The sequence below is a fragment of the Corvus moneduloides genome, chromosome 12 (genome assembly GCF_009650955.1).
Source record: "Corvus moneduloides isolate bCorMon1 chromosome 12, bCorMon1.pri, whole genome shotgun sequence".
In the NCBI taxonomy this organism is placed as follows: Eukaryota; Metazoa; Chordata; class Aves; order Passeriformes; family Corvidae; genus Corvus; species Corvus moneduloides.
The window spans coordinates 9,274,990-9,295,530 of record NC_045487.1 but is presented as its reverse complement, the minus strand read 5'-3'; the positions used below and the strand labels follow the sequence as shown (position 1 = coordinate 9,295,530).

The following is a 20,541-nucleotide window of genomic DNA, read 5'->3' as shown; positions in this document are numbered from 1 at the left end:
GGGGGCGGGCCCGGCGGCGCGGGCGGGCCCTTTTCTGGCCGTGCCGGGCGGCGGGGCCGTACTCCGGCCGGGCCGCGGCAGCCGCGGCGCAGCGGTGGCGGCTCCTGGCTCCAGGGTTATGCGCTGGGGCGATGTTTCTGCCGGCTGGCGCCAGGCTCCTCCCGCGCTCCGGACGGAGCTCCTTCCTCAGCCTCCTGCTGCTACTGCTGCTGTGTCCCGGCGGCGGGAGCGCGCTGCGCCGCCGGCCCGCGGGGCCGCCCGTGGTGCTGGGTAAGAGCCGGGGGGCGGCGGGGCGGGCGCTGCGGGGCCGGGCTGAGCCCGCCGGCCCCGGTACCCCCCCCCGGCGAGGCGGCGCGGGGGGCCCGGGGCGCTGCGGGCTCGGCACGGCCGCGGGAAGCGCGCCCCGCCCGCCGCCGGCAGTGCCCGGGCTTCGTGGGGCTGCGGGGGGCGCAGAGCCCGCACCGAGCGCCGGCTCCGCAGCTGCCCAGGCGCTGGCAGCTCGGCCCGGCCCGGCGGCGGAAGGTCCAGGCCGGGGTACGGGCCGGGGGGCACGAGCGTGCCCAAAGCATTGGCTGCCCTGGCCTGGCAGCGGGCGGGGGACAGACAAGGCTCGCTTTAATACGCTTCGAGCTCATTAGCTAGCACCAGAGCATCGCTTAAGTTTTTCCTCTATATGGGCCTTACCTGAAAGAGGCTGGAATCAGATGTGAACAGAGGAGTGATTGGGTGCTCCAGCAGTCGAATTACAAATTTTTTTAAAAATAGGCTTATTTCATCATATAACGTGGAAAAGAGTATTTGTTACTAGCCTGTGGTTTCACCTGTTAACACAAAATAGTTTGTAATGAATATGCAGACAATATTCATATAGTAGTTAATAAATAATATTTGTTAGTTGCTTTTTGTATTCATTGATAAGAAGACATAAATAAATTTTAAATGTTTCAATAACTTGTCTGCTGAAAATGTAATTCTTAAGCATCCCACGACAGCAAGTGCATTTGGTGACAGTAATGTCAGTAGCCAGTCCTGTGAATACATTCAGCATACTGCATGTTCTTATTATTGATTAACCTTGATGGTCATGGGGGATGAAAAACTAAGATGGGAAAAGGATAATCAGTGGCATGTTGTTCAGTTCAAGCTCCGTTTCTTGATAATGATTTAGGCTCTGATGGTGACTTTGTTACTACTTTTACAAACTTCTGATTTAGAAGGGCAAACTCTTAACACAGCATTTTTAAAACTGTTCTTGTTATCTCAGACAACAGTGTGTACAAATCCACAGTTCTTAAAAGGCCACGGAACTGACCGACAGGCTGTGGATTTGGATGTAGAAAACGCAAAAGGATGTCCTAAGAGGCAGGAGTTGAAACAGGAAAAGTTCTTTGAATTCTGTCTGGGGAGTCTAGAAACAATATTTTATCCCATCGTTCCACTCTGTAGTGCTGGGGTTTAGCAATAGGCCTTGGCGCTTGCTCCAGTGCAAGCTTCTTGTTGACAGAGGTGTTTTAGTTTCTGATCCAATATTGAACTCTATCTGGGAAGGAATCAAAGATTTAAAAGCAATTGGGAGAAAGGGTTACTGTTTGTAGAAGTGTGGATTTACTACTGATAGATCTACTGTAAGTATATATATGTTCCCTAAGGATGGTTTTAAGAACTGTGGCTGACCTACATTTTCTTAAGAGACATTCCGGTAAATACCGTGTGGCTGAGCACATTTGTCCGGAGTGCTTTGCAACAGACTTTCTTGCTGTTACAGTGAATTTTCATCAAAGGCTGCAGAACTTGCATCTCCTACTGTTCTAGTCAGTCTCTGCATTTTAAAATTTGCTGGATTTTTTGCTGCACAGTCCTCACTCTTCTTGCATATGTGATGTGTCGAGATAAGCTTTTTTTTTTTAAATTACTGTGATGAAGATGGTGGAAGGGCTTAGGAGAATCATTTCGGGAAGTATTCTAAGTGCTGGCTTAACACAGGTTGTTTGGGGGAAGGGAGGAAAAACCCGCATCACCCGGATGCACAAATGAAAAGGAGATTCAGAGGTGCAAGGCTGCATTATACAGGCCTATACAAGCCTGAGGTGAATTTGGAGCCCATACCAGGTGGGAATACAGAGTTGATCCTCCTGATTTATCAGACTGGCATCTAGACTCTTAATTCCTCATGTAAGTTCAGTTTTAAAATAAATTTTTATCTTGTACTAAACAGGGTTTCATGATCAAAGCACTCACTCTTGATCTGTTTGGAAGTTAACACACTTCAGTAGAAAGGGGAGTTAAGTTTGGTCTTACTCTCTGTGGCAAGTTGGCCACCTGATCTTAAGGAATAAAGAAAGAAGAAATGCTGTTTAAAGGAATGTTGTCAACATAATGATAACTTCAGAAATCTTTTAGATCAGTGATGGTCACAAGACCCAGTGTAGCTTGCTCTCAAACCTTTTGTGTAATGATCCCACTCTGCAGTTGCAATCTATGCTTACCCAAGTAACAGAGGGGGGAAGTAGAGCAGAGTCTTGCAAAATATGGAGCATTGCTCATATAAGGGTAACTTCTGTTCTGCTGCCCAGGTACTGACAAAACTGCTGCTTCGAGGAATCTCACATCTGAAAACAGCTGAGCTCCGTGAATACAACCTTGCAACTCTTGGCCGGAGTTGTGATGGCAACAGCTCTCAGATTTGGAGAGCCCCCAGCTGGCTCAGGTGAAAGGTGGTTCTGTGGAGCAGCTGTGCCAGTCTAGCAGCTCATTAGTGCTCACCCAGCTTTCCTTGTACCTGTTTGTTGGCCACTTTCTGGAGTCCTTTGTCTTGCTAAAGGATGAGGAAATAACCTGGTGAGGAAGAAGTGATTAATTTTGTAGTTGAATTACTTTAATGGAGGAGCTGGCACAAAGAACATGGAGAGTGGCACCACACCCTTCGGGTTAGGTTTTTTTTTTTAACCTGGTCTGTGCATCCTCAAGGTGCTTTAGTAGCAGGAGTTAGTATGCTTGGAGCTCATGTTTGTTCATACCAAGGGAGCAACACCAGGGACCAAACTGCCTTGTGTAGTAACTGACAGCAAAATCCTGCAGTGCAATTGCTCAGTTTTCTCTGGGATTGAAATAAAAATGCACTGAAGTGTATTCATATAATAGTGATACTAGAGAAGAAAAAGAAACAGGTGAAAGTCAAAGCCTTACTTGCAGAGCCTGCTTGAAGGCCTGATATCAGGCACAATGCTCATTAAAATTAAGGTATTTTCTTGGATTCCTTTCCCAAGTGTTTTGGGGGAAAAGGAGACTAATTATGATGCTGACTTGCTTTTATGCCTTTTTTAAAGTGTTTTCTATTTAAGCCAGGATGATATAATCATACAGAAAAATCTTTACATATCCTTTAAGCTCAGGTAAACTCTCATTTTTTAATGCACCAACTGAAGAGGAACTCTCAGATTGTTTCTTATAGGCTGAAGCGAAGTCTCTCAACAAATGTGATCAGGGTCAGATGATAAAACCAGAAAATAACCCACTGAATGTTTCAGTTCTACTGACAATATCTACTAAAAATGTATATTCTGTGCAATTGCTTTTGCATATTTGCTTTATATTTAGATGAACTATAATTTTTTACACTTATCAGTTTGGTGATATTCAATAGGCTTGTGTTTAATGCTTGTGGCAAATAGATTTGTGGCTGTTCTTCCTCCTTCATTCTCTCATATAGCCCATCGACAATCACTGCATACTATCTTGTGTCTTAGAAGTTTTTGGAGCTGATAACCCAACCTTATAAGATCAGTGTCAGATGCACTGAACTCTACCTTTTAGAGCTGACTAAACACAATTACTATATCAATGTTCTGATACCTTCTGCAAACAATTTGTTAGGTACTTGGCTAAAGTTTTCTAGAAAGACACCTAAATGAAGTTTGTTAATAATTGATTTACATGCAAAAGAGCTTTGCCTGTGAATTCCTGCTGACTGCTAATTGAGCTGCGTGTGTTTGTATGGTCATCTGGCTAGATGTCAGGAGTGATTTAAATGTTTATGCCTCATGTGATCCAAGGTATCTGGAAGTATCATGTGAGACGTTGTTTGCTTTCTTGTTCCTAATTTTAAACACAGGCCTTTTCTGTGGCAGTCCATGGAGTCTATGAGCTACTTCAAGACATTCTTCTTAGAGAACTGTGGTCAGAGCTTAAAATTAATTTTCCAGGAAAGTTGGTTCATTTTGAAGGAAGACTAATTTATAGAACTATGAAGATGACAGTTATTTGAGGAAATAATCCTGGTTAAAAAGTTAAGATAGTTGATAAATACCCTAAGGCATTTGCATTTCAGATAAAAGTAGTAAAAAAGTACCAACTGCTGGCCCTCTTTTTTTTCTTTTTCCCCACATAAAAAATATCCTGGCTCCCCACCCTATTATTAAATAGGTACCTTTTTTTTTTCCCTTAGGATCCTCATATTTGGACACTTGTTGAATGATCTTTTTTCTTTGTTATCTGAGCTGTCTTAAGGCAAGTCACTTTCAGGGTGCAATTTGCTTATTGTCTCTTGGTGGGAACTGTGAATCTGTCATTAAGACTTAAGGACAGTGATAGGCAGGAGTAGGAATGTATCCTAAAGCTAATTACTGCAATTCACAGTCTGTTACCTCCCTTAAACCTAATGATATTCTAAATGTGCTTTTCCTTGAAGTTTCATCATACAAAAGCACATCCCAGAGGGAGATCTACTAGTTTTGTCAGGGAAGATGAGACGCAAAAATCAGCTAAGGATACTATAATATTGGAAGTGAATTGGGCTCATCGATGTGTTAGAGTGAGTTCTGTTGGGATTAGCATCTTTGTGAAAAATGCGGATGTGCTGGAACTGATAGAACATGAAATCTAATGGAAACACTTCTTCCTGCTGAATAAGAAATCTCATTTTTCCAAATGCTGCAGTTCTGAAATTAATAGAGGAATTACACAGCTGCAAATTAGGGAAGCAGGGTGCTGCTAAGGATCTCGTCTTGGACATCTGGTCTTAACTAGTGCTGATGTATTTTGCAGAGCTTCACAAGCAAGTTATCTTGGGGTCAGTTTGCAGGCTTTAAAAAAATAGTAACGCTCTTTAATGTTTCCAGCAAAAAGGTTTAAAAACTACAGATACTGGTAGATGAGAGGATGAGGAGAAAAATTGTATATAGATTACTCTGCCCATGGGTACTTTCTCTGTATGTCCTGAAAGCAAAGGGAAAGACATTTTTCATACTGCTTTCAAATTCAACCATAGAAGATTTGGAAAGCTACATCCTTAACCTACAGAATTAATCTTCAGTGTGATTTTTTTTTTTTTTTTTTTTACTTGTTACTTATAAAAAACCACTAAGTAATTCTCCAGCTGAAATGTAAATCATTAACACTGTTAAACTGGATGGGTTGAAGACTGAAGATCTTGCATGTTTTTTCAATAATCTCTAAAACTGAAATTTGTATTTTGTTCCCTATAGGTTCATCATGAACCATTTTCATTTTGCAGAGTATACTTTACAAAATAAAAAACCTCTAAGGTGTGAATGATAGTGATTAGCAGTTTCATTGTTAATATGGAAATGTAAACATGACAAAAACATTTTTGTTAATCCCTGCTTTACAAACGAACAAGCATCATACTTGTGCATGAGAATTTATTTTTTAACTACAGTATGTATCTTTGCACAGGTAGGGCTTGTCCCTTATCTTTTGTTTAGAATTGAAAAAATTGCCATTTTTCATCTTGTTCCTTATCATCCCTCGAGTAAAAATCAATATGTCATGTTTCTCATCTTGTATCCTGAATTGGACACAGGAGCACAGCCTCTCTCCTCCAGAAGCTTGAAGATAAAATATCTTAACTAAATGAAACTTGCAGTTAATCTAAGATCATTTCATTAAGTCCAAGTGAGACTTCGTACAGTTTCCTGCTTTCAGTGCTTTTATTGATAAATGTATCTTGATTATAATCTTAAACTTCTTCAGTTGTGAGTTTTCCTACTCTGAGCAGGAGTGCTTATGGTTGAGTGCAGTTTGGAAACCTCAGCAAGTTCTCCAAGCTTTAATACCCCAGATGTTTGCCTAAGTCTTTGAAAGGTATCTTTGCTGGAAGAACTTTATTTTTACCCAAGGAAGTGAGATTCCAGGGTAGAACAAAATGTCACTCTTCTTTGTTTTGCATTGAAACTGAGGACAAAATCAACCTGTTCTGTCCTTGGCAGGTCTGCTCCTGAAACTGGCCAGTCATGAAAGATTGATATAAATAGAATTACGTTCTGTTCCTTTTCCAATTAAAAGCACTGATATGGCAGAGGCACAAGACTGGAACAAGTTGTTGCCTTAGTTTTCTAAGCAAGAACTAAGTAGGATTTTGTGGGGTTACAAGACTGAACTTCAGTAAACCCTTTCTAGGGTGTGATGCAATACTGTAATCTCCCTTACTATGCTTTCCAGTATATCAGAGTCCTTGAAATATGACCTAAAATAAACCATGGTCAGCTACTGGGCCTTTTAACGTTTCACTTAAGTTTGCAAAAATAAAGCCCCGTAAAACCTAATGAGAAAGTAGAGGCAGTTAATAAAGAAATCCTGAGGTATATCTTGTGGTGGGGCATAACCTGCAGTGGTTGGAGGTTGTAAGAATGCGGTTGTCTGAAGTTCTGGCCTTTTTCAGTTCTGCAATAAATTTTTCTCTAAAAGCACATCTGGTTTTCCAGTTAAATTAGGCATTCCACTAAAACATATTATCTCTTTCCTTAAAAGCATTGCTAAGTATCAGTGTATTGTCAAACTTGAACTGTTTTGATTAAATAATTGGCTGGGGGATGGGGGGAACAAATGTATGGGTAGATCTGCATTAAAAAACTTCAGAACTAAACATTGACGAGTAATACGGGGTACAGCACACACTGAAAAGAGGGCTTTGTGGAGCTGAAAGGAGTGGAGGGAACCCTTAAGAAGTGTGTAACTTCTAAGTTTTTCTAATACAGAAAAGCTTCTCAGTTACTGAAATGTTTTTGCCTCTCTGGTTCTTGAGGAAGAAATGACTAAACATAACAGGATGTAAGAAGTTTCTCTGAAAACTTGATGCTGAAAATTGTAAGAGTGTTTGGTTAAGACTAATTCTAATTTGGAAAAATATTCCTGTTTCCATCTAGGGTTTAAAAAATAACAAAGAATAAACCTTAATCAAAGGGATACTGGCATTTAGTATGTACCTTAAGGAGGTGCAAATACCCGAGACCCTTCAAGTAGTACTGATGTAAGGTATCCAAAGGAAAAAAAAGTGATACTGTTGTAGCCAAAGCTGTGAATGTAAGATATGAAACTGCATTTTTACATTGTTAGCCAACTATGTCTTGTGTTGCAGAAGTGTGGCCTTGTGTGATAAAGGGCAGATAAATAATATAAATGGATCTTTTGCTTTTTTTCATTTTTAATGTTAAATTGATAGTTTGCAGGCAGCTGTTTAAAAAGAAAGACTTGCATGTACAGTTGTGATGCTCTGAAAAAAAAGTTCTTTCAGAAAGATTCAGTTTGTAATTTAAAACACAGATAATTTTGGTGATGTCCAAGACAATCTTTTTCTTTGTACCCATGGCCTTATATGATGTGGTCCCATATAGTCTGCTCTTTGAAGTTATGAGCTGTTGATCCAGTCATTCTACATGTTGGTTTCTCAGCTAATGATTTTTGAAAATACATATTTTCAGTGGAAAATGTATAGGTAATACCTTCTTATGTAGTATTTAAATATTTTTAAATATTAAAATTATTTATTTTAGTTACAAAACAGTATTTAGCTGTGTATACTGCAATATAAAATGTTATATACTTTAATTAACTGTCTCATTTTTATCTCTCTCTCTCCTTTTTATATTTTTCAGTTCCAGGGGACTTAGGTAATCAGTTGGAAGCAAAGTTAGATAAGCCATCAGTGGTTCACTATCTCTGCTCTAAGAAGACAGACAGTTATTTTACACTCTGGCTGAATCTAGAATTGCTTCTGCCTGTCATCATTGACTGCTGGATTGATAATATCAGGTAAGATCAGAAATGCTGCTCTTTGCAGTTACGTCCTTTCCTTAGGCTGGCATGCAGAATGGCTGCCTTTAAATTCCTTTTCTGATTCAAGACCAGTGAGAGAAGTTACTTGGAATTTCTGCTGGTTTTGGAGTCAGGCTCTTCTTGGTGCTGCCAAGCAATAGGACAAGAGGAAATGGGGAGAAGCTGACGCACAGAAGTTCCACCTGAAATATTTTGGTTTTAAAAATTGCCTAATTTAAAGCTTTCACACTATTTCATAATTCAATCTGCTTTATTAATGTTCCTGTAAAAATAATATAAATATATGAAAACAAGAAATAATTAGCTGGTGCAATTAAAAACTATTTATTTTATTGGCATATTGCTCACTTATGAATGTACTGAGCTGTTGTAAAGCAGCTTTGTCTTGCCCTATGTCTTATGGATTAGAGAGATCTTTGTTGAGAGAAGATTTGTGCATCAGTTTAGATTCTTAGACTCCATCTAGGGGTAAAAGCTTGCATTCAGGAATGGCAATTGTATTGATACGGTATTAAAAACAAACCAACCCCCAACTATAATAATAGGGATGACTAAAGAAATAAACTCCTGACTCAATGCTCCAGAGTCTTCACATCTTAAGTTGATTTGAAAAGTATTTACAAAACACTCAATGCCTCAATATGTTTCCTGAGGTGCCAATCATTATTAACAAAGAAAAATATTCCCTTATGCTGGTATGGATGTTTCTAGTTAAATGGAAATTAATTATGTTTAGGTAGGATAATATTTTTGATGTCTGATTTTATAGGTATTTTATGTCCTATTGCCACATTCTTATGCTCTTTATAAGTTTTTTCCATTTTGTGGCTTGATGCAAAGTCAAATGGTACAGAACTATATAAAGTAGCTTATCTTTTAAAGATGAAGCTCAGCCATAGTTCCTATACTCAGTTTTACAGAGTTGAAAAGTCTTAGATTCTGCACGTAAAGCATTAAAGTAATTGTTTGCACTGTATAACCTCTTAGCCATGAGAGTACTCTGGTCATCTCTGCTTGGGTTAGGTTTTTTTCCTCCTTCTGAGTAATAGTATTTAAAGTTCTTGTACTGCACTCAGAATGTAAGACCCAGTGTGGTTGAGGGTTGTCATGTGGCAATATAACATGTTTCATGGTTTTTTTCATTGTTTTTCTTCCCCTCCTCCCCAGGCTGGTATATAATCGAACAAGTAAGGTTACAGAACCACCAGATGGAGTGGATATCAGAGTACCAGGATTTGGGCAGACGTTCTCCTTGGAATTTCTTGACCCAAGTAAAAGGAGCGTTGGTATGTACAAGCTGTGTTGGGAGTGCTTTGTCACTTTGGGGGTTTTTCTAGCTTGTCTTTATGCAGCAAGCTACTGAAATGTGTTTTCAAATTACAGTTCCATGAGCTCACTTTGCTTTTAAGAGTTTTCATTACATTGTATTGATTCGTTTGGCCTGACAGATTGAGACAAGAAGATTCCATGTTATTTAGTGTTGTGTCAAATCTGAGTTTGCTGGATGAAATCTGAGTAGGCATGGTGAGGACAGATGCTTTCTGAAAATGAGATGGGTTGAGTAGAAAATTCTGTGACTGAAGCTTGACAAGCAAAACTGAAATAAAAGCACTTCAGCTTGGTTCTGAGTGAGATGTTCTTTGGCCTTAGGTATGGGTTATTGGGATTGGGAGTTATGGTACCACAATCTATAGCTCCTTGTATTTTGTTGATGTCAGAATAATTATATAATTGCATTTGTGCTGCAAAAGATTTCTGCATTAATGTATCTGCAGGGTTTTTTGTATAGTGCTTTTGTAGAAGTCATGTTTCAGAAACCACTGAGTTTGATAAGCTTTTGTGAGTTGTTGTTAGCTGTGGCTGAAGACTGGAGGAGTTGAAGAGTCAGTAATGCACTCAGCTTCACGTGCTTCATTCATAACATGGATCTGTTCTTTAAGGGCAGTGACGTGCTTAATGATCTGCACTAGATCACTCTTACAACTACAACAGGTTTATGATTAAATTCTCTGCTTGAGGGACTATATGATAAACATTCAAGACTAACGAGTGAGGTTCTGCTCAAAACTTAAATATGACTCTGATGTTCAGTAGACTGTTCTGATGCTGTTACTGGAGGCATGATGTCGAGGTAATACTTAAATCCTACGTGTCAAACCTTGTAATATGTAACATCTTTTAATATGTGGTCTGCAACTGTTTCCTTTCTTTGCTATTAAAGCTTTATGTTCAGTTACTTAAGTCTTAATCCACTACCCCCGAGATAGAAAAGCAGTTTTGGGGTAGTTTCCAAAGTTCTGCCCTGGGGTGCGCAATAAGCATTTGTTTCCAAGAATAAGTGTTAGTGAAGTCCAGGCCAACCTTTATACCCTACCTGACATTAATTTGCAAACAACAAAAGCTATGACTGCCGAAAACCCCTCAGAAATTATTATGTTGCAGTTCAAGGGTAGACTTCTCTCTGATGAGTAAAATTTATCCACTTTGTGTATACTACATTTTGCTGCCAAAATGTTTGAGAGATCAGACAACTAGTAAGAAGTTTTAAAAGTGATGTTCTCTGTTTTGGGGGATAGTGAGCATAACTCATTTTGTTTAATATGCATGCAGCTTTCCGATTGTTAAAGGCAAACTGCAGGTTTAATGTCTATCTATGTGCTGTCGGAGATAATGCCTCTGGAGCTTTGTTTTGCAGTAGTGTCTGGCAGCTTTTTCTCACACTAACCTTGTTACTGTTCTGTTTCTCTCTTATCTGATGTTTACAGGAAGTTACTTTTATATGTTGGTGCAGAGTTTAGTAGATTGGGGCTACAAACGTGACGAAGATGTAAGAGGAGCACCTTATGACTGGAGAAAGGCACCAAGTAAATAATATACTGTTACTTAAAAATTTTTGACTCTCCTAGCCAGCAAATAATGTATTGAATTTCTTCTCCCGCCCTGTACAATTATACCTAAAAACTTGATTTTGATTAGTTCTTGGGGCCTGGGTACTCCAAGATGTAGATGCAAGCTCAGTGTTGTGGGGTTTTTTTCTTCTTTAAACAACTTGCCACTTAAAACTTGCTTAAAACCAGAACAAAACAACAGAAAAAGCCCATTTCACCAAAGCACATGCACACAAAACCCCCACCCTCCCATTTAATATTAGAATTTCTAAGTTCTGAATTATTAATGCCACAGACAGTTCAACACAATTATTTAAAAGCTTATTTTTTTTTAAAGCTTAGCATTCACAATTAATAATTATCACTGTGTAATCTGTTTGTTTTAGATGAGAATGAAGACTATTTTGTGGCACTTCGCAAGATGATAGAGTTACTGTATGAGCGATATGGAAGCCCTGTTGTCCTAATTGCCCACAGTATGGGTAACATGTACACCCTCTACTTCCTCAACCGACAGCCCCAGGATTGGAAAGACAAGTACATCAAGGATTATGTGTCATTAGGAGCTCCATGGGGAGGAGTGGCTAAAACTCTCCGTGTGCTGGCTTCAGGTAGGTAATTTGAGGCTTTACAGTGCATTTTGTGTGTAGTGCACAATGCTAATGAGACTGTTGACTTTCGGAAGACTGTAAAACTGCAGGATGAGAGTTTAAGGTACCATGAAGGTAAAAATACTTTTTTGTAAGTGATGACAACTTGATGTTTCAAGCCTTGCAACCCAACTGTTATTTTTCATATTTGTGGAGGTGGACTGAGTTTTCTCACATCCTGTAACCAGGAGCTTTCTCCCTTCTTGACCTCTCGTGGCCTCTTTTGAGCAGATTGTTGTGTCATTTGCTGTTTGGCCTGATGCCTTCTATTTCTGTCCCTTCTGCCACCAACCTGATTGCTCTCTGTTCAGTATTGCAAAGCTACCAAGGACTCCAGAGCATTCAGCAGTTTCCTTTGATTAAAGATCACACAGCTGCTTGAGGTTAACATTAAAGGAAATTAATGTTAGACAGGGTGGGGAACCGGTGTCCACAGTGTAAATCTCAGGTGAAAGTTAGAACTCTACAGATTAGGAAAGTGAGTCTTTGAGGTCTTGGGTTTATCACACAGGATATGCCACAGATCAAAAAACCAAAAAATTGAATAAAGCAGCAGAATGTATTTCACTAAGTAGCTTAAAATGACTGATGGAAAATGTTCACTTACCCCATCATGTGATATCATAATTATATCATGTGCTTTGACATTTAGTTCATGATGTTTCTGACTTGTTAGCTTTGAATAGCCACTATCTTCTTCCTAATCAAAGCTGACATCAAAAATTGGACTTACTGTTTTAGATGCAAAATGCAAAACACACAACAAGAGCCAGCCATGCATGGACAGAGCAAAGAATACTTTGCTTAGCAAAGGCACTTGATTCTGAACAGTTGTGCACTACTCCATTACTAATTAGAAAACTTGACTCAATACAAACATCCAATTTACACGTTGTTAAAGCTGTTGAAATGGCACTGTAAAAATTGATTTCCCTTTTCCACAGGCTTTGTCTGACACATTTGCATGCTACAGAAATGGCAAGAAGTGAACAATGTTAATATTACCTCCATAAAATTTCACGATTATATAAAATTCCACAGTCCTGTATTTCTGTTGGATTAAACTTTTGTGCTTCATACCTCATCTACACTTTATAATGCATTTCAAGCAAAGTGGCTGATTCTTCTAATGCATAATGAATAGCTAAATTTCTTCTAAAATGTAGTTAGTAATATTTTAATCTGTGTATCTGTTGTACTAAATTTTCATGTTTTCAAGCAGAAATTTAAGAATCATGTGGGAAAGTTAAATGGGCAAACATAATATCAGAATGTACAGTTTTAGGCTGTTTCTGTCTCAAATATCTGTAGTAAAGCAGCACCATCAGCACTTGGATTGCATTAGTCTATTTAAGAGTTCCTAAAGTTATCAGGGTTAGTATGCAGAAGAATTATTGCTTAAAAAAAATATACTGCATTTCAGCAGGAAAGACAAGGCACTCTATGAATGCATTCTTTCTGTTCCCATTCCTGTTTATAAAGTGTAATGCCTAGAAACTTCATGTCAAATCCACAGTTGTTATCAAAGTGGTAAACAGTACACGGATGGAATTGTTTTCTGGAGATTTTTGTGATACTTTCAGCTACTTATACATGTGCTTTGCTGAATCCCACTACAGGGGGCAAAGACACAAAGCTCACAGTGGTTTGTTTCTGGTTTTGAAAGGTTGAAATGTTAGCAGTGTCTTCCTTAGACCTGATGTTATGAGTGTTGTGTCTGCACAACGTCAGACTTACACATCTTGTTGGCCATCCAGTACTTCTTCAGTTGTGAAAAAAATAAAAGCACTTTGTAGCAGTTCTGTGAGAGAAGGCTGGAATAGTCAGGTTCTGTGTTTGATTATTCTACTGGAAATAAATGTACACATTCCTTTCATTGTTCAGTTCAGAACTGGGGCTTTCTTTGCTGAAAACTGCCAAGCAGTATTCAGTAGCTTAGTGGTGAGAGTGCACAGTGAAATGCTTAAACCACACAGTGTCATGAAACCCATTTTCCATCACCTTTGTGATTCTCGCTGTGCATTTGAGTTTTCTTTGTCTGTTTCAGACTAGCAATGTCTCCATGTAGTCCTCCTGAAGAAGGCAATACTGCACTTTGTGTCTCTTTGCTGAAGCAATAGTGCCACCCCATGGAACTGAAATGGACCAGAGTATATTTTTCAGGAATGGTGGTTTCGGTTGCAGCATTTCAGTTTTTATGGTGTAGTTGGCCTGGACCACTACATGCTGTAACCACCTGGATCTAATAATAGAAAATAAAATTCAAAGTTCAGCTGACAAAAGAATTGAGGTGTGACAGCCACTGTGATAATGAAAACAAATAAGGAATATAAACTCATGTCTGTCTCATGGTTTTGGTTTTTTGTTTGTTTTTTTTTTTAATAATCTCTATATCAGCCATTTATTAAGCAGCTTTTAATTTTGTGTAGATGCAAGAACAATTGTTGAAATATGCAGAAAGATGCATATAAGTTATCATTTAGTCATGTGTTAGTTTAAGTCATTTTTTACAGTCATTCATCAACTCATATTTAAATTTTGGAAGTTATTAAAACTCAGTTTACAGAAGTTAATTAACAAGACGATCATAAATGAGGAAAAACTTTTCAAATTGTCTGTAAGCCAGGGGAACAAACTTATTATTCATGTCATCACCATGAGTGCTGGTAATTGCTGCTGCTGAAGATTGATGCTTTGCTTTATGGATAATGAAATTCCACTTTTTTTTCCTAAGGTGACAACAACAGAATCCCTGTAATCAGTTCACTCAAGATCAGAGACCAGCAGAGATCAGCAGTTTCCACGAATTGGATGCTCCCCTACAACTACACGTGGCCCCCAGACAAGGTCTTTGTAAGCACACCCACATCTAACTACACTCTGAGGGATTACTGGAAGTTCTACAGGGACATTAACTTTGAGGATGGATGGCTCATGAGGCAGGACACGGAGCACCTGGTGTACCAGATGACACCGCCCGGGGTGCGCATCCATTGCCTGTATGGCACTGGTGTGGAAACCCCCGATTCTTTCCATTATGAAAGCTTTCCTGACAAAGAACCCAAGATTTTCTACAGTGATGGGGATGGTACAGTGAACTTACAGAGTGCCTTGCAATGTAAAAAGTGGGTGGACAAGCAAAAACAGCAAGTGGTGATGTTTGAGCTTTCAGGAAATGAGCATATTGAAATGCTGTCCAATGATACTACTATCTCCTATGTGAAAAAGCTGCTCTTTGATTTGTGATAACCTTGTGTTGACAGTCATTTTCCTCAACTGTGATGCCTTCCCTTAAATATGGGGAAATGCCTTTTAATCCCTTGATATTTAGATATTTGAATTATTTATTTTGCTTTTTTAAAAGGTTGCGTTCAAGTTGCTTGGTGTCCTAAATGATCGTTTGTCTCTGATTTGTGTTTATGATGCTTCATGGTATTTTCACATTCTGCAAATTTCGTCAAATACGCGTTTTGGTGCCTCTGGTGTTGTGTCCAATGGTCACACAGACTTTCCTTCGGAGATTGTGCAGCCCCTTGCACATACCACATGGAGTCATAGATCCCAGAGCTCCTTTGTGTGGTCTTTGCAGGTTTGGAGTGGGAAGGCTAGGAAGGATGGCAATTTTGGATGGCCAAGGGAATGGTATTAACAATTTGGGAAACACAGTAAGCTTTTTAAAGGGTCTTGCGTATTCTGATCCACAGTTCCCAGTGGATTCGTTTGTAAATGTGCGTATCTACTAGGTAAGATACAGAGGAGGTCTGCCTGGAACTGTGCTACCATTGTTGTAATCCAGACTTTTTTTTATTACAGCCTGGGAGAAGAAAAGCTAGATGTGTGAATTACTTGAAGCTTCTTTATTAGGTACCCTACTGGGTTATTTTAGAATGAAGAAATTGTTTGCTCATCAACTTCTAGAATCCCTGATTGCGCACAGTCTGGAGTCTGAGGAAATCTCAGCCTGTGCTTTATTTATCAGTGAGGGAATGAAGCTAAACTGTGGTTGGTGCTTGTAATAACTGTAGCAGTGTGGAGTAGCACATAAATCAGAGGTAATTGAATACTGTCAAACAATCTATATAGTGTGGAATTGCATTTCTGGGTGAAAAACAACCTTCTGTAGTGGAAATGATAATGGATGGTGGGCAGTATTTTAAAAAAAAAAGTAAACTTCTGAAATGGGGTGGGGAATGGAAGCCAGCATAATGTTATATGGAGTGTAAACCTTGTTCTTAGTCAAATACTTTGGCTCTGATCCTGTTACCTAAGCAGTGATTAGATCAACATTGCTCCACTGAAAATAAATGTTTTAAGACTAAAAGTAATTGCCCATAGATTACAAGTTTCATTTTTGCTGTTTCAAGAAGTTGGGATAAGTGGTTCCGTAAATGTTGCTATAAATTGCTGAACATACAATTCTGTAATTTCCTGCAGTATTGTTTTACTCAATGTTAAAATAGAATAATTTCAACTCTGACCTCCACAGAAGTGGTGGCCTAAAGGCCATCATATTTACCACCGTGATTACAGAAGTCCTGTTGTAGATATAGTTCTACTCAAAAATTCTCACTTGCTTCCTTTAAAACCAGTCACCCGGTTAGACTGCACTTAGTTTTCTGAAAACACAGTTTTGAATGCTTTCAAAATGCTAGGTTCTCCAAGAAAAATGTTTTAAGAGTTTTGGAAACTCATCAAAATATTAAGGATTCATTACTTAAGAAACTGAATTTGTCTAAAGGGTAAAATTTTAACTATTTTGGTAGCATGCCTAAAATGTTTTCTGCCATTGGACATATCAGTAACATGTGTTGAACTGATGAGCTTGAACTCTTGCTATTGTAGAATGGAACCAGGAGGTAGTTTTAAGGCTTTAAGTTTTAATTCAGAAATCTCTTGTTAGTTCAAACCAGCTTGAGCTAGGGTCATCAACAAGCTAAGTATCTTCCTAGGTTTTAACTTCCTTAGGTAGCTTTATTTCTCCCTCTGCATTTTTTCCTAGTACTTATGTTGAGGGAGCGTAGACATTTTCCTGATTTTTAAAATGGATCATTAATCTTGTCCTCACTTGCCCAGGAGCCTACAGTTCAGCAGCAATATTGCCTAGACTTTTCCAGAGTAAGTACTGAGTTGCCCACAGCCTTTATTATGTGTAACTGTTGAAATGGAGAAAAAAAAAAAAAAAAAGAAAACCACAACAAACCCACAACCAACCAACCTAAACAGCCAATCCCCCCCAAAATAAAAAACCCTACAACAAGAAGGAGGGGGGGGTGGAAAAAAACCAACCAAAAATTTCCTCTTTAGCCACGTGATCTATTTTATGCAGGGCTTGTCAGCTGGATAAGCTTCAGGCTTGTGTTCCAAGACTGCTCAAAGATGATAAAGCTCTTCCTTGGTCTGACTCAATTTTTGAATAAATTGCTGTTTGAATAAATTACAGAAAACAGCTAATCACAATCTGTATTTCTTGCTGAAGGAGAATGCATGTTAATAAGCACTGGATTGAGTGGAGCTGGAGGCTGTATTCAGGATACCAATGTAGACATCAAGGGCTGAAAAATGAGAAAACAATTCTTGACCTGATCTGGAGAATGTTTCTAAGCTTCGTTTGGATCCTTACCCATTGGTCAGTAGCATTTTCAGTCTCATAGCAAGAATTTAGCTTCAGGGGGTTTTGTGATTTGAAGTTCCAAAATACATTATTCAAAAAATGCTTGTCTTTCTTCCTCTTTTTTTTTCTTTTAGTACTTCCAAAATACACTTTTTGTGACCCAAAAAAAGAGAAAAAGCACAACTCTTTTATTTTTTTCCAGTTTTGGCAACCAAGTACTGTGTTTCTGAGATTAGTTGGCTGTATCTTTTAACCTAAAGATTTCTAAACCAGTTTTCCATTAGTGGGCAAGCCCTAGAGTGCCTCCTTAAACTTGTGTTAATTAGTGTGGTAAGATGAAACTGAAGGTTTTTCAAGGCTTTTATTTGTTCATGTTGTTTGTCACTATAAAGCCTTGTTGTAAGGAAATGTGTGTACCTGAGTCCTAAGTACTGTGTGAGAGCAAGCACAGTGCTTCTGGGGTTCTTTGATTGGATGTGGTGGATCTGCAGGCTATAGTTTTATGTCCAGAAAGTGTGGTTTTGTTGTTTTGGGGTTTTTTTTCCCTGCCAAGTGATCATCAGCCCTTTCATTTGCAGTTTCTTGCATATTAGGATGTAGTTCTCGTTGAAAAGTGAGTGCGTTATTCAGTTGCTGAAGTGGAACCACTGCACTCTGCATGTGAGGAGTGGCTGCTCTCTGCAGCACCATCCTCTGCAAGGACAGTACTGAGCATTGCTGTTACAGACCTGCTGCAGCCACGTGCATTGAGCTTTCTAGATTCATGTGGGGAGAGAGGTCTGAAAAAGAAATATTTAAGGAGAATGTGGCACTTTGATAAGAGGATTAACTCAGGTGCTTTGCCACGCTGCACATTGGAAATGTTTGAATTCACTAATGTATCTTCATTATACCTAAAGCATTAATTATGTGTCTCTTTCTATAATTTTTACGTAGTTTTTTGTTCTTCCATCGTATTTTCAGAAACCAAAACTAGTCTTGAGGACCAAATGTGTTTCTTATTTTTGACAACATGTATAGAAAATGCTGAAGAAGCTTTCAGCTGTCATTGTAGTACTGCTGAAGAGGTTCAGAGTCACTATGTGATTCTGTATAAAAACAGAAAACTTCAATAACTAGCAATAATTGCAAAGGATTTGCAGACCAAAGGAAGGAATGTTTGGTATTAAGGTAGTTCTTGGAGCACAGTGTGTTCAAGGCCCTCTTAAATTCAGGGAATGTTTGGCAATGACTTTGCTGCTGTACACTAACCAGTATTTTGTACAGAACATATTCTGAGACCTGGCATTTTATATGTTCTTGTGTATGAATGTGTTCAATAGATTTTGAATATTTTATTGTCAAATTTGATAATATAATAAAGTTGATCTAATACAGATTGTCTTCTGTTGTGAATAATGAATGATGTGCTGTTTCAGTTCTCAGAGGAGATGAAAGCTGGGTACTGTTGCTCTTCCCTAAAGATGCTTGGTGTCTCTCACAGTTATTACTTCTGGGTTAATCTTCCAAATACACCGGCTGTCTTGTGGTCCATTTACAGTTCACTGTTAATTGTTCTTGAATTTATGGAGGTGTGGGACTGGGACTACTCAATTTCTTTTTGCTTGCATCTTACTTGCTCATCTTGTGTTCAAAAAAAATTTTTCTCAGGATGCCTTATATTCTGCTCAGGTAATTATTTTGAAATTAGTTCCTCAATCCTTAAGTGTTTTAAATGCCTGCAGTTACCTTTATACTGTTGGTTTCCAAACTGATCCACAAACCTGTGCATGATGACCATACAATTTTATAGTTGTATAAAACAATCTTTTTCAAATTAGAAATAGTGCATTGTGGCTTTGAAGAAACTGCAATGCTAGACAGTGATTCTGTGAGCATCTGGGGTGTTTTTTACATGATAAAGACTGTAATACAAGTTGAGTGTTCGTGACTGCTGTTCCTCTTTGTGCCCTAGATGCCAACTATTTGGACATCTTGTCCCAGTACAGATGTTGTTCATGCCTGCCTCAAGCTTCATTGACCCCATATGATTGCAGGAAAAAGGGGAATGTGGCCTTCCAGCTCTCTATTAATATGGGGAAAGTCCTGCACTAAAGCCATGTGCCCATTCTTGCAAGAAGCTGGGAGGGCTGAGAGCACAGGGAAGAGGAGGACAGAATGATGATAGGCCTGGTGGAGTGATGCAAAGCCATGAGAGACGTGTGGTCTAATGGAGTGTTGATGTAACCATGGTGTTAGCACAGCTTGTGCATCTTTCAAATAACAAAATTACAGTTACAGATTGTCTGATGCTATTTTGCTGTGCCATCTGAAATTATTTCATTAGTGATGGGATTACAGTTCTGAAAAATGATGCTGATTTTTCTCCTGAGTTGTGGTTTTCCTCCAAAGTTCTAGCTTAATAGTTTGCTTGGGTTTAAGACTAATGTCCTTTGTGGTCACTCAGATCAACAAACGAGTTAAATGGAATATTTATCTCCCAAATCAGCATGCTTTAGGCAAAACTGTAGTATGAGCCCAGGAAATGCAAGAAATTCATCTGCAATGTTTTACAAAAAATATTGATGTTAAGTTTGTTTTAATGGTTTGTCTCTCTCTCTCTCTATATATATGCGCAGTAGAGGGCAGTAGTATGTAAGTTACAGAGATTCTTCAGTTTCATTGAAGGGCATCATGTTAGTTTCACCTGAGAGATACAGGATTGCAGGGAAATGAAGACCTAAGTTTGATATCCACAAGATGTTTCCTGTCCTGAAGCAATTGTACATATTCAGACTCTGCTATGGAGGAACTTTTATTTTCTGAGTTAAAAAGCAGGAAACTTCAGCTTTAATCAAACTCTTGAGTAAAACAATCTGAAGCACAGATTATTCACTCTCATTTACATGCTTAGATTAAAGCACAAATTGGACACTACAACTACATGGAGTGGATTGGTGTGTGACACTATGATGTACAAAAGAGATAATGTATTTTTAAAACAGCACTGCAAATGCTGTCAGCTCTGTTTACTTATTGCACTGCTGAATAATGGATACATATTGTACCTCAAAGTTTTCACTTTGCTTGTAACCACTGACTCACACCTAGTAACCTTTCTGGGAAGGCAGATTTATTGACCAAGCTGCAATTCCATGTATAACTAAAAATGTCACCTTATGTGAGTAAATTCATCAAGACAGATGGTAAGTTTGACTGCATGCAAATACTGTGCCTACAGATTAAGTATTTTCATCATTATTAGTATTTTTGAGATTGTGTTATGTCTGAGGTAGTCAAAGATGGATTCTAGTACAGGTCTAAGCAGGCTAAGATTAGC

The 20,541-nt window shown here is 38.8% G+C and overlaps 1 protein-coding gene across 2 annotated transcripts; it reads left to right on the top strand.

The window, feature by feature from the left end:
- Window positions 1-42: 42 nt before the first annotated feature.
- Window positions 43-18,600, top strand: PLA2G15 (phospholipase A2 group XV). Of its 2 annotated transcripts, none has more exons than XM_032121931.1 (6): window positions 43-270; window positions 7,893-8,049; window positions 9,241-9,359; window positions 10,839-10,937; window positions 11,348-11,572; window positions 14,346-18,600. In XM_032121931.1, exons 1-6 carry the CDS (start codon window positions 132-134, stop codon window positions 14,855-14,857), a joined length of 1,251 nt encoding a protein of 416 aa, XP_031977822.1. In that variant the 5' UTR covers window positions 43-131; the 3' UTR covers window positions 14,858-18,600. The 2 variants fall into 2 exon arrangements, with proteins under 2 accessions (XP_031977822.1, XP_031977823.1); XM_032121932.1 differs by lacking the exon at window positions 43-270 and adding an exon at window positions 2,399-2,707.
- Window positions 18,601-20,541: the final 1,941 nt, after the last annotated feature.

Bases quoted from the DNA above. Each gene is read 5' to 3' on its own strand.
- PLA2G15 (XM_032121931.1), top strand. From the start codon at position 132: ATGTTTCTGCCGGCTGGCGCCAGGCTCCTCCCGCGCTCCGGACGGAGC. The intron at 8,050-9,240 runs GTAAGATCAGAA...CCTCCTCCCCAG, and splicing joins TGCTGGATTGATAATATCAG to GCTGGTATATAATCGAACAA. The intron at 10,938-11,347 runs GTAAATAATATA...TGTTTGTTTTAG, and splicing joins TGACTGGAGAAAGGCACCAA to ATGAGAATGAAGACTATTTT.